The sequence below is a fragment of the Neovison vison genome, chromosome 2 (assembly GCF_020171115.1).
Source record: "Neovison vison isolate M4711 chromosome 2, ASM_NN_V1, whole genome shotgun sequence".
In the NCBI taxonomy this organism is placed as follows: Eukaryota; Metazoa; Chordata; class Mammalia; order Carnivora; family Mustelidae; genus Neogale; species Neogale vison.
The window spans coordinates 94,081,408-94,094,974 of record NC_058092.1 but is presented as its reverse complement, the minus strand read 5'-3'; the positions used below and the strand labels follow the sequence as shown (position 1 = coordinate 94,094,974).

Sequence of the window (13,567 nt, the reverse complement as noted above, 5' to 3'; positions counted from 1 at the left end):
GGAATCCTGGCCCTACAGCAGGGGAGAGAGGTGTGTAAGGAGGAAGAGAGCTCAGAAACCCAGAGAGGGGACCATAGGGCAGAGACCACCGGGAAAGGCAGTGCAAGAGCTGGGAGGGGGTTGGACTTCCGTGTGCTCACTGAACACTGACAGCCTGAGTTCAGCAGGTGGGGCGCTAGGTTTTGGATTGTCTGCAAGACTAAAGGCAGCAAGTGTGGTTCTGTCCTGGGACAGGAGGGAATGTCAGGGTACTGATGGCCCAGATGTCCCATCAAGGTCTAAAGGCCATCCAGGTGGACTCCCACGAGCTCAGGACCCTCTGTACTGAAGGGTCAGTGGCACGACCAGCATGGAGTTAGTTGATTGTCTAAGGGCAGGGCAGTCCTCAGGTCACCAAGCAGGGGTATTGCTTCCCGAACTCATTTCCTTTAAATCATACTGACAGGAAATAAAGGTGAATCCTGGAAGATCTGGAAAAGAGTGCAGACAGACAGCAGTCATGTCCCTCCACATCACATTCTCTAGAACTGCAGGTGACCGAGAATACGGGACTGAGCGAACCTCCCAGTCTGACCGGTGTGGACCTCCTGCCCCGGTGTGGCTCCCATCTGCACATGGAACGGGCCAGGGTTGCTCCTTCCATGTTTCCACAGGGAACGGGATCTCTCCGATGGCTGTGGTGTCAGTCTAGGGCTAGAGCATGTTGACTGTGACACTCTCATGCGCTGCCTTCATCCTAGAAGTCACACAGACTGGGATCTTAACTCCCTAGCCTTCTTTCCAGATCTGCTGTGCCTCATCAGAGCTGCGTGCCATTGTCCATGGGGCTTCCTCTGGCCGGGAAGTCTCCCCACATTGCCTGCTTGCCTCCCAGGCTTAGGGGATGCCTACTTGGCCTTTAGAACTTAGCTCACTTCTCTACTCCGCAAAGCCTTCCCCGGCTTTCCCTCATCTGCACTCCTGCAGGACACCTACACTGGGTTTTGGTTGTCATAGAGAGGTTTGGGTCTGCCTTCAAACTCTTAGCTTCTTGAGGGCGTTATGTTTGATAAGCACAGAGTAGTCAGCACAGCTCCTGGCACTGACTCTGTAGCAGGCACTGTCCCAAGCCATTTGCATTTACCCCCAGCAGCCCTCTGAGATAGGGACCATTGCCATTTCCGTTTCACCAAGGGAGAATGAAGGTTCAGAGAGGGGATCACTGCCTTGCCCACAGCAGCTCAGCCAGAAGTGGTAGAGCTGGAATGTGCGCCCAGCAGCTCAGCCCTGGAGCCTGCACCTGTCCCATGTGCTTGAGAAGTGTGTAACTGTGAGGACAAAGGGCGTGTTCCCTGACATGTGGGATGGCACACCTAAAATTCTCACCATAACTCTCCCCCTGTCGGAGGGGTAGTATCTTCGACTTCTTTTGTTCTTCTTACCCTGCTCCCTAAATATTTGTCAGCATGACTTTGAAGTACCAGCAGCATCCATGTACCCCCCGAGCATCTGTTGCATCCTTCCCGTGCACAGGGCGGTGCAAAGTGACAATAAAAAGTTTGTTATTGACTCTCAGATGCACAGGATTATGCTGTGAAACAGTGCCTGGGGGATTGAGGGAAGGGAAAGCCCATTCCATCTAGAACTGAAGGGAGGTGGCTCAGAGAAGGCTTTGTTGAGGAGGAGCATTTGAGCTGAGCCCTGACAAGCACTAGGACTTGACTTTGCACATCTGGGAAAGAACAGTCTTTAAAGCCAGTGGAGTGGTGCGAGCGTAGATGCCCACTGGCATGCTCAGGAAGGGTGTGCTGGGAGATAGGCCATGAGGGCAAGTCGCAGCCATCCTGATAAAGAAGCACGGAGGGTGCAGATGGGGCAGGCCCGGGCTGAATTTGCAACTTAGATAATGGAAGGAAGGTAGTGCTGTGGACAAACACAGGGAAATGGTGGGAGAGGCTGGCTTGAAGGAGAGGACATGATGTGTCTTGAGTGCTCTATTTATTTGAGGTTCTGTCAGCAGATTTAGGTGGTGACATCCAGCAGGAACTTGGAAATGTAGGATCACAAGTCAAGAGAGGTAAAACTGGAAGCTTTAGCTGCAACAAAGAGTTAAGCTCACAAAGGTAGAGCAGATACAGGGTAAGAGAATGAATTGCAGACCGCAGCAAGGGTCTGCGTTTCCGGGTTAGGAAGGCAGAGGCATAAACCGTGCAGAGAGAAGCAGGTGAGCCATCTTTGCGGGGACATGGGCAGGCGTGGGCAGCACATGGCAGGGCACAGGGCAGGCCAGACCAGAGAAGGCTCCCCAAGGTTGCCAGACTCGTGCATCCTGGGGGCCTCAGACATTTGCCTCCAAGGTAGTAGGGGGGATAAATGCACAGGATAAAAAGTGAACAAGTACAAAATGCAAAATGCACAGGATAAAAAGTGAACAAGTAGAAAATATTTAAGAAGTTTGGCCAGTAAAGAAGAAGAGAGGGAAGGAAGATGATGCACACAGGTAAAGAGAAGCCCTCAGGTGAGTGGGCCTGATGGTCCCTCCACATGGTCAGCCAAGCAAGGTCCCAGGGCAGTTGGAGGGATGGGGCAAAGACACTCATGTGGGGGATCAGCCTTGGAGAGGAGGCAGTATATTACTTCTTGGGGGAAGCAGAGAGAGCAGAGCAGATGGGAAGCACTGTGGAGAGATGGGATAGGATGAAAAGCAAGCAGGCATCCACATTGGAGACAGGGATCCTAAGAAGCTAAGAGGGACAGAAATGGGGCAGGCAGGCAGGATTTGATACACACCCTAGGGTACACACCCAGAGACATAATGAGTGATTTGGAGGTAAATAAAATGGTGACTAAGCATCGTGGGTTTAGATCTGTCGTTGGTGCCACTGTTTCTCAGTGTCTGAGTTCTCGGCTGAGTCCCCACCCTGCTGCAGGCATTCCCTTCCTGGAGCCGCTGCTGTCTGGGCCAGGCTTCTGGCTACCGAGTCCCAAGTCCACCAGGCCTGCTCCATGAGCTGCTGGTCCCCCAGCTGAGTGTTCTCCATGTCTGTCCTCCTCAGTGGACCTTCCTCACGGATGGCAGGGCTGTTCCCGTGCAGCCACAGACTGGGCTATCCATCTGCCTGCGCCACATAAAACCTTCATCGATGGTCCCTTCACTGCAGTTGCGCAGCTCTGAAACATACTGTATTTGTGGACTCTTACAGTGATTTTGGCTACTTCCGTCCAGAAAATGACTCCAAATGTGTCGAACAGCCAGAGCTAAAGGGCCACGATCTGGAATTTTGTCTGTATGGCAGAGAGGAGCACCTGACAACAAATGGGTGAGGCGCCTCCCCTCCTGAGTCATGACAGCCGTGTCCCCGCCGTGCAGAGTGAGCCCCCACTCACTGCGCCCTGCATCTCCATGCAGGCAGTGTTCTAGAGCATGCCAGGAAAATACTGTGGAACAGAACTTTCTGTGGCGCTGGAAATGCTTTCTCGTCTGCTGTGTCCCATACAGTAGCCATTAGCCCTGTGTAGCAACTGAACTAATTTTACTTAGTTTAAGTGTAAGTAGCCATTGTGTGGGGGCAGTGCTGCCCCAGAGGAGACACAGTACTTCCCCCACAGTACATACCTCCACTCTCATTTTTGTACGGTGTGTTACCGTGCTTTCCTTGGGCCATGGTTCTTTGGCCCCATCTCGTGGCCCAGAGAGACAGGCAGGCCTCTGCAGGAAGGCCAGGGATGCTTGGGCTGTTCAGGGCCTGAGACTACACAGAACATCCCCAAAACATTCCTAAGGCTCTCCCCTCGGGCCTGAAAGGGGGAGGAAGTTTGAGAAGCTTTTCTGCAGATTTTCAAATCTTGCTTTCAGGAATGAGGAATACATCCTAATGGTCTGACAAGAAATTGTCTCTGCTTTTTCAGGTACCGAAAAATTCCAGGAGACAGATGCCAAGGTGGCGTGAATCCAGCCCGAGAAGTAAAAGACTTGAAAAAGAAATGCACAAGCAACTTCCTGAGTCCTGAAAAGCAGGTAGAGTAAAGTACATCTGGTTTAGGGACCAGTGGGCTTTTGTGTTCTGCCAGAAACAAAGCGACAGCACTGAGAATTTTATGACTGAATACAAAGAGGCCGGACTACTTCAGGCGGCCTGCACTGTGCACAGGAGACCATTAGGATGGAGGATGGGTCACACAGCATGATAAACTCCATGCTAAAAACTTTATCGGTGGAGGAACAAAGTAGAATTCCGTAGAATTCTTGGGAGCATCAGGTTGAGGACATTTCTGGGGGCTGAGAGTCATTTAGGGAAAATACTTGAAGTCGGGCTGTAAAGGGCAGGAAGAGAGGAGCCCTGGCCCTCATTTAGGTGGGCTCTGTGCTGAGTCATGCCAACTGTGCTCAGTCTAGACAACTGAACTTCGGTACTAATGGGTTTGTGATGTAGGAGCAGGTTATGAGGCAGATTACGGCTCTGTGGTGCTGAACCGTCTGGCTGGGATGTGGGAGGTGGTAAAGAGGAAGCCTTTTGATAAAGAAGCACTGGACCAGCAGTGTGACTGGGGCAGTCAGCTGTGGGCCCCAGTTCCCTAATCCATAAAATGGCAGGTAGATAATCCGTAGTCCCCTCCTCTCCAGCCTTCTGAGGAATGAGGGCCTGATACGGGCAGGATTAGGTAGGAGCAGAAGCTCTTAGCTGGAGCAGAATGTGGGTATGTGTCCTTGTCAGGGAGCAAGTTCCCTCTTCTCTGCACCCTCACCTTGCATCCCTAATAGCTATCCTCAGTGTGTGTGTGTGTGTGATTGGATAGGACTCCTGCCCCCAGGGACACAACGTGTCCCAGATTCCAGTTCTGCCACCTCTTAGATTCACCGAAAACACACATTCCCTATCTCCCACCCTGAAACAAGTAGGGCCCACTCTAGCAATAATATGAAAAGGCTTATTTGCAAAAACATACGAAAAATGAAGTAAAAACAAGAGTCTTCATGTTACACAATGTCCTGCCTGAGGCAGCATGGGCACAGCTTCTTCCCAGGGACTGACCATGTTCCAGATTTATCTGGCCCACTGTTGTCATTCTCCCCCTTTCCCGCTGTGCCCCTAAGTGCTCCACTACTCCACATGGCTAGTGGGGAACAGCCTCAGTTGCTCTTTGACCTAGGTCATTGCCATAGTTCCCAGGGTAACTTAGATGTTAGAGCCTGAGTTTGGATCATTCTGGCAGCTTCCGGACAGCTGAAGTTCTGGTTCCCCTCTGCCATCAGTGATACACTCCTGGTAGGATTGAGACAGTCTGGTGGGGGCCGGGGGCGGGGAAAGCACAAAGGGCCTGGAGACTGCAGGTCATTCACAGAGAAACCAGGGGGAAGCACAGCCTCATTGAGTTCAGTCCTAGCATGTGCACACCTGAAATTGTCTGTGTTTTAATTTGTTAAGAACTCCAAGTCAAATTCTGTTCCAATCATCCTGGCCACCGTGGGATTGATGCTGGTCACAGTCGTAGCAGGGGTGCTCATTGTGAAGAAGTATGTCTGTGGAGGAAGGTAAGGAACATGGCAGTCAGCCAGAGGTACCAAACTCCAGCTGCAGAGGCAGCCCGGGGCGTGTGGTTGAGCTGGCCCCTAGCGAAAACTGGCCAATGGTAGTGGTGTTCCTGAAGCATCAGGCCCAGACATTCTCCGAGCTTCTGTCTGCTACATGCCGACTGTGGGCTTTGCCTCCCATGTGTGTGACTCGTGCTGTGAGTGTGTAGAACTTGGAAAGTCCTCAGGCCTGTGGGAGGCATGTCTCATATCCCGTGGCCCCATGTCACATGTCACCATGGGATGGCTCACGGAGGTCTCCGCCCCCAGGTTCCTGGTGCACCGCTATTCCGTGTTGCAGCAGCATGCCGAGGCCAATGGTGTGGATGGCGTGGATGCCCTGGACACGGCCTCCCACACTCACAAGAGTGGTTATCATGACGACTCAGATGAGGTAAGACTTCTTGACAGGTGGCCCGGAAGCTCAAGAAAGGGGTGTTCCTGTTCCTTTCAAAATCAGGATCTGACTGAGGCAGAGGGGGCGCGTAAGCCAGCAGCAGCCACTTAATGCCTGTAAGACTTGACCAGCCAGAAACCAGGTCGGAACTTTCAAAATAGGAATTTTTTTTTAAAGATTTTATTTATTTGACAGAGAGAGACACAGCAAGAGAGGGAACACAAGCAGAGGGAGTGAGAGAGGGAGAAACAGGCTTCCCACTGAGCAGCGAGCCTGATCTGGGGCTTGATCCCAGAATCCTAGGATCATGACCTGAGCTGAAGGGAGATGCTTAATGACTGAGCCACCCAGGTGCCCCTCAAAATAGGAATTTTTTAGTGTACAAATAATATAGTCTCTGTTTCTCTTCTCAGGACCTCCTGGAATAGCTCTTCAAAGTGGCTGGGACCGCACAGATGATGGAACCGCAGTACCTCTCACACGCCCTGTGGCTCCGACTTGGGGGGAATAAATTTCCCATTGTGAGGGACCCAGCTCTGTTTCTGCTGCTTCCACCAAAGCCAAAAGGACCTGCACTAAAGAAATGTGGGTGGGTGGGGACCTGAAACACTCTCACAATTGGCTCTGAGAAGGGGGGGAATCTAAATTCTTTAATTTTTTATTTCAAGTTCTGTCTTTTTGCAAAGTATGGGTTCTTTTGGTTTTGTTTCTGTTTGGTAAGGGAAATGGGATTGGAAGGGAATGTTTCACTAACCCCCCTCTTGCATGTTTTGCATGGCGCCTGCCCCCAGGCACCTGCCAACCCCAGCATCAACCATCACCAAGTACTCGGTGCTGTCCCTGGGCTCTGCCGGCGACACGGAGCAGCTGCTGAGAGGGACTCAGGGGCTGCGATGACTGGCACGGCCTGGCGGCCTTTCTCCGGCCAGGGACAGCCCCACGCCGAGAGTGCTGCATACCAGCTCCTCACACACACCCCGCCTTTGCTTGCTTGCTCTTTTGGGGACCATGGACCACAGTGGTGTCTCTTCCCCCCACTCCATTTAATTAGGCAATACCCTCGTTAATTGCCTTTTGGCAACTGACTTAACCATGTGCTTCCAGACACTAAATCAGGAAAACTTAAAGGGCAATATTTTTAACTTGGGGCAGGAAGAAGGGAGCAGCAGGGAATTGACTAGGGTTAGCACCTATTAAAGGACAAATTCTTGCTTCTTCCAAGATCTTTCCAGCCGTGCTTCATGTCTGTGCCTGTGAACTTGCTCAAGGACAGGGTGAGGGCTTGCCCTGGATATCTGCCCAGGCTATGGGGTCTCTCCACTGGAGCTGAGGGAGGGTGCTCGGGGTGGCCTCTGAGGACTGAACATCACAGTCCTCCGTGTCCTCTGCCACCTGTGGGCATGGTGGTGAGTCCTTAGGATGGCTACTTGCTTGCTGCCTCTTGGACTGCTGTTGTACATGGAGCCAGGACTAGACATGTTTTCAGATTTATAAACTATTTTTTAAAAATCAAGATTTTATTACCAGGCTCTCTTCCTCACCTATTTTCTCCAGCTTTGCCATCTAATTTGTTGGCATGAAACTTCTGGCCGAACCAACCGAAAACACATGTATAGTGTAGGTGATGTTTGACCTGATGCGTTAAGTTCGTATTTTAAATTTAAGGAAGTTTCCCACTGGACATTTTTTCAGATCAAGTTAACAGTAGAAAGTGGTGAGGTGGAGATTTGGGTGGTCATACAGTAATGGAAAGCTGCAATAATTCGTTTTAATAGAGCTTGAATATTTGCTCTCCAGGTATATAGTATAGTACATTTTTGGTCTTAGTGTCCCTACTGTGCTGGCCACAGTTTCTCCCAGTAATTACGGTTGGGACATTCTTTGGTAACTGCCATTTTGCTGCTAGTTCATTTTATGGTGATAAAGTCACGAAAAAGTAGACGTGCCAAATCAACTTTTGTCAGAATGCGTGAGCAGATGGCTGTGTTCTCTCCTCCCCAGAATGGATTAACAGCAGCAGAGAAAGTGGGAGAGGGGGTGGATGGAGAAGGTTAGAGACTTTGAAGCTGCAGCAGAACTAAATGAGTCAGGGAGCTTCAGTTGGGAAATAAAGCTAGGGCATTTTTTTGTGAAGAGAATTCGTATTTGTTTGAGCCATAGAGCACTGGTCTTTTAGGAAAAGCTCATTCATTTTGCATAGTTTTTAAATTTAAAAAACATTCCAAAGATAGACCAGCTCACAAATGATAACACGTCAGTCTTTCTCCCGGACACACTCCCCTTCTGCCCAAAGTGATTCTGATGCCCAGAAAAGACCCACTCCTGCCGCACACCTTCTCCCTGCAGCTTATACTCGCCTGGGCAGATGTGTGCATATGTGGTAGTTCTCTGATTTATTTTAGGATGTAGGAAAGTTTATCTTCTTCCTTAACCAAATAAGGTTAGAGCTCTGGGCTTCTAAGGGTATCTGGGACTTCTGTAGAACTTGGCAATTTTCAGAGCACTTTGACTTGGCATTGTCTCTTTGGAAACTTAGAACATTCTCGATGAGACTTTCTCTTTGAAGGCCAGGGGTTTGTCATCCCCATTTTTCAGGAGACGGAGCTGAGGTACAAAAAGTGAGTAAATTGTCCAGGGTCTCTGTGTGCATGGCAAGCAGTGCCGGCCAGTTGTCTTTAGAGCTTTTGAACGTTTTTATGTGTGCAGGGGCTGTGTGCCCGGGGCAGGCAGGGTTCCTGCATACGGTCGCCTCTCTGTCCTTCAGGAGAGGGATGGGTGGCATCTCTGTGGGAACAGTGTGTCGCTCCTTTTTGCCACTGTGACAGAAAATTTTATTCTCCTGTTTTACATGGCTGAAAAACAAAAATTAATGGTAATTTTGAATGTGTATTTAGAAACTGCCCCTCATCTAGATGCAGGTGTGGGCTGTCCCTTGAGGAACTACCTTCTCCCTGTCCTTGTTTTCTCATCCTTGTCTGTCTGGCTGGCTAGCTTAGTTGTTTGGAGGACTGCTAACAACCTGGATCACCCCCTTCATTAGCTAGTTAGCTTCCCATCTCAGCCTGTTCACTCACAAAGGTATGCCCTCAGCCAGCAAGTGTAACGGCCTATTATCCGTGATGGCTTCGAAGAGAGAACGATTTCTAATTTGTTCTACTGACGTTAGGTTAGGAGCATTATCTTTGAAAGTAAAGTGTAGCTTATCATTGTATAAAATCTCGGGCTTGATAGTAGCAGAAGAGATGATTTCTGGAGGTTTCAGCGATAGGGTTGAGCACCGTAAGAAAGGTTGGACACATCAGACTGTCTACAGTGGTCTGAGCTTTTGAGTCCAGGTGGAGAACTCACCGTCCCTCACCTGTGATCAGCACCTTGGCCCTAAGAGGGCTTTGGGTTGGTGACTCTAGAGGCCAAGGGTGCGTGCACCTGAGCTGGTATTTGAATGGGGCCTCAGGAGAAGAAAAAAGTCTGGAGAGTTCTGGCAGTTCTCAGCTGGGCTCAGAAGATTCAATAGATGAGCTATAACTGAAATTTAGAACTTGCCATCTGCCTCTGAGTAGGCTTTCCAGTGTGTACCTCTCTAATTCCTAGGTTTGCCTCTGGGCCTCTCCATGTCCAAGCTGGCCTTTCATCCATGACACATTAGTAACAGGCTGGCCGCCTCCAGCCCTTGCACTGGCTCTCTACACTGCAGCTGTTTCTCCCATGGCCTGGGTCACAGGACCAGGATACAGAGGGGTGTGCGGAGCTGTCCACACCCACCCCAGGTTGCAGGGCTGGCTGGAGTTTCAGTCAGTTCTCTCTGTTCTAGACCAATCCTTCAAGTAGAGAGGTCCTCTTTCCCTTCAGGAGGCTCTAAGAACCCTGCCTCCACGCGCAAAGGGTGTGGAGCTCTCCCTACTTGTTGTTGGTATTTCCTCCTCACCCCATCTGAAGCCCGGATGCTTGGAACTGCTAAAGTCAGAGCTTCAGCTTTTCGACTTTGCTACTACCTGGCCTCAAGCAGGGAGGTAAACAGGGACTTAAATGTCCTTTGAACAAAACCAAAGTATAAGATGTGCCGCATGATGGAGTACTAGACCAGAAGGCCAGCACTAAAGGCCAGACCTTCAGTGCTGGCCTTCAGCAGGGGCCAGACATTAAGTTTCATCTGCCACCCGTGTACCCAGCAGCTCTGGGAGCACCGTCCTGCCTGAGCAGAGCCGGGCCTTGCCCTCGCAGTGGCTGACTGACACGGCAGGAGTATGTTGGTTCCTTGGTTATGTTGCATTATAACAATAAGAGTCACAACATTAATTTGAAACTGTCTTCAACAACTGGCTGTATGAATTTTTTCACACCAGTACATTCTTAAGCATCCTCGTTTATATAGAATAACATAAACTAATCTGTACCTTTATATATATATATATGTACATATATACATGTATAAACTGTATAGTGTACATGTTAATGATTTATTGATATGTCCCAAATCTTTCATGCAGTTCTCATCCTCTGCATGCCCTCAGTTTGCGGTCGGGTGACTTGAATGTTCCTCGATGATCCTGCCCACCTCCCGTGTTTGGACGTCTAGGGAAGGAGGGTTTTGGTCGTATCCTTCTTGTCCTCATGCACAGAAATGCTCAGGGTCCCCACGTGCCTGTTGTTCAACCCTCTCTTGTGTCTCGTTCCCTTTCTGAGCATGTGGTCCCTCCCTGTCCTGTAACTTCTCTGACCCCTCCCCCAGCTGTGGGACAGCTGCCTTCCTACTAAAGTGTAAAGCAGTATTAACATCATTACTGCATGTGCGCTAAAAACCCAAGTCTTCTGTTCCCTCAGGACAGAAAATTGCATGTGGGGTGGGATAATCAAGTTTCAGTGACCCATGTCAGTTACCCAACAAAGCCAGACCCCATAGCAAAATTCCACAAAATGGAAATCAAACTTAAATTTCTTTATTAGCATTGTGTAAATAAATCTGGATGTGTTTAACTTTGTACTGGTAATTTTCTGTATATTTGCAATATTTGAGTTAGAAATAAAACAGACTGGACTTTGTTACCTGACCTATGGAAATGACTAAGCTACAGTTTGTTACCGTGATTTCCCAGTTTTCTAGCTTCAGAAATCAAACTCCAGCAACCGGAGAATAAATCAGGTAAAGAGCCAGGCCTGCACTGGTAGCGTGAGAGGTACTAGGTAAGTTGTGGTGGGAAAACTTAGTTTTTCTTGTCCTTTGTGCCCCTTAACTACCTCCCATGGGTATTTGTAGGACCAGCTTTCCCATTCTTACTCCATATGCCCTCTCAGGGTGCGACAGCTAACCACTTCCTTCTGGGTAGACTGCAGAGAACGACTGTCCCAAATTAGCTGTTCCTTCAGGCAGGTTTGACAAATGACAATACTGGAAGCTTAAGTCCAGTACTTCCCAGTGACCTCTCTCAGATTTCTCTTGCTGCTCTTGCTCGTAGTCCTGCCTGATTCATTTCATTTAAGGACCTTTCAAAGAGTTGCAGCTTTCCTTGCTCCCCAAGTATTTCTTTTAGGAGAAGTTCCTGTCCACCTCCCTTGAGACTTTAGCCCAGCCTTGAAGACTGCCTCTGAACCTGCCATCCTGGGTGACATTTCCAATGGATACTTACTCTGACACCATGATCTGAAGATGACGAGGCAGAAGACCTTCCTGTGAAGGAGCCAGCTATCTGGTGGAGGAGTTCCTCCCCTGGGAGATGGCATATGGTAGTTTTATTTTCAGGAAGTCTAACTAAGCTAGTGTCCAAAGTCTTCCTGCACCAGAATCACTAGGTTACTTTTTCTTTTCTTTTTTCTTTTTTAAGATTGTATTTATTTATTTGACAGAATGAGAGGGAGTTCACAAGTAGGCAGAGAGGCAGGCAGTAGGCTCCACACTGAGCAGGGAGCCAGATGCGGGGCTCATCCCAGGACTCTGAGATCATAACCTGAGCTGAGGGCAGAGGCTTAACCCACTGAGCCAACCAGGCGCCCCTAGGTTGCTTTTTCAAATGCAGATTCCTCGACCCCACCCAGACCCATTAAATTAGACTCTAAGGGACAGACCCTAGGAGTCTACATTTTTAACTTGATTCTTTTACACGTTTATTGCAACAAAGGGCTCAGGCTGAAAGTCTAGGCCAATTTCATACCACCTGGTGTGGAGACTCTGTATTTATAAGGGCTTTGGCTAGAGAAATCAGCCAGAAGCCTTCACACTACGCCCCACGCAACAGGAGCAGCCTCAGAGGTCAAGCTCTGTAGCTCCGCCTCTGCCATCCCAGCTCCTGAGGAATAGTTTCCTGGGCCAGAAGTGCCTCTGCAGGCTCTCCTGGCCCTCAGCCCCAATACAAGCTGCAAAGAGTAGCAAAAGCTCCTGGGAAAGTATCGACTCTACCTCCAAATTGAGGGCTAAAGGGAAAAATGAGTGTAAAGAGCCCATTCAACTACACTCTCTCTTTTTTTTTTTTTCCCTATAAACGAAAAGGCTGGTGGAAGGAGGTGGGGATATGTGGGAACTCTGTACTTGCCATTCAACTTTACTGGGAACCTAAAGCTGCTGTAAAAAGTAATGTGTATACACACGTACACACACACACACACACACACACACGGGGATGCTGCTTTCTAGAGCTAGTAAAGCAGGGGTGTGATCGGAAACTGTTTGGATGCGGTGGACAGGACATGAGGAATGGTGACTTGGTAAGCCTAGTCATCACACAGAACCTTCGGTGCATTACTAACAGTGGTCTGGCCACTTCCTTCCACTTTCACTGTTTTCTCTTCAACACGGTCATGGTGTCAGCATCTCTGGTCTCAGAGCCCAAGGCTCTGCAGTTCAGAGTTTGTGATCCGCCCAGGGTCACCTCCATCCTGAGCGAGTAGCACAGCCAGAAGTGACACCCACACCCTCCGGCCTCTCGGCCCTGGCTCCCCTCCACTGTGGCTGCCTCTCACTCCGCTGGTGCTTTATCTCCGAGGCAAGGGAGCACTCAGAGGGCCACATGCCGACCTCACCTAAAAATAGCTCACATTTATGGAGCACTTAGTCAGCCACATTCTGCTAAGCACTTTACACAGATTGCCTCTTGTAATCCTCACGACAACCCTGTGGTCCTTATCCTCTCCGTTTTGCAGGTGAGGAAGCAGACCTAAGAGAGAGTGACATGTGGCCAATCACACCAGCTAGCTGGTGATGGAGCCAAAGGTGAGGCCAGCTGGTCTGGCCCCGGAGCGTGGACTCAGCCTCCTCCCACTACCACTAGGCGGTTAGGCGGAAGGGATGGGGACAGACCCCATACAGGGCAAGTTGGTAAGAACTTAGAGCTCTCTGACTGTGGAGCTGAGAGAGTAGGAGCCCTTAAAGGTGTGCCTGCGAACCCGCTAAGCCTGCTAAGCCCGGCCCCCTTTGTGCAATCTGTGCGCGCAGTCAGGGGAGCGCAAGCCCTCCCCGCCCTCCCCAGTGCTGTGCGAGGGCTGTCACCTCAGCCCTCCTGCGGCTATTCTGGGCTGCTGTCTGATCTCCCTGTCTTCCCCGGTGCCTGCTTCAGCCTTTCTGCTGAGAGTAGCTGGGTGGGAGAAGGCCAGCCAGTTACATAAGCCCGTGGCTGGGACCCTGGGAGGCC

General features: G+C 50.0%; 1 protein-coding gene across 2 annotated transcripts in view; it reads left to right on the top strand.

Annotated features, from left to right (window-relative positions):
- The window catches only part of SORT1 (sortilin 1), a 67,551-nt gene extending 56,555 nt beyond the window's left edge, over positions 1-10,996 (top strand). For both annotated transcript variants that reach the window (XM_044238840.1, XM_044238839.1), the window contains exons 16-20: positions 3,183-3,299; positions 3,889-3,997; positions 5,406-5,512; positions 5,822-5,945; positions 6,362-10,996. In XM_044238840.1, the coding sequence (XP_044094775.1) occupies positions 3,183-3,299; positions 3,889-3,997; positions 5,406-5,512; positions 5,822-5,945; positions 6,362-6,376 (472 nt within the window). In that variant the 3' untranslated portion in view covers positions 6,377-10,996. The remainder of the gene's footprint in view (positions 1-3,182; positions 3,300-3,888; positions 3,998-5,405; positions 5,513-5,821; positions 5,946-6,361) is intronic.
- The last annotated feature ends 2,571 nt before the right edge of the window (positions 10,997-13,567 follow it).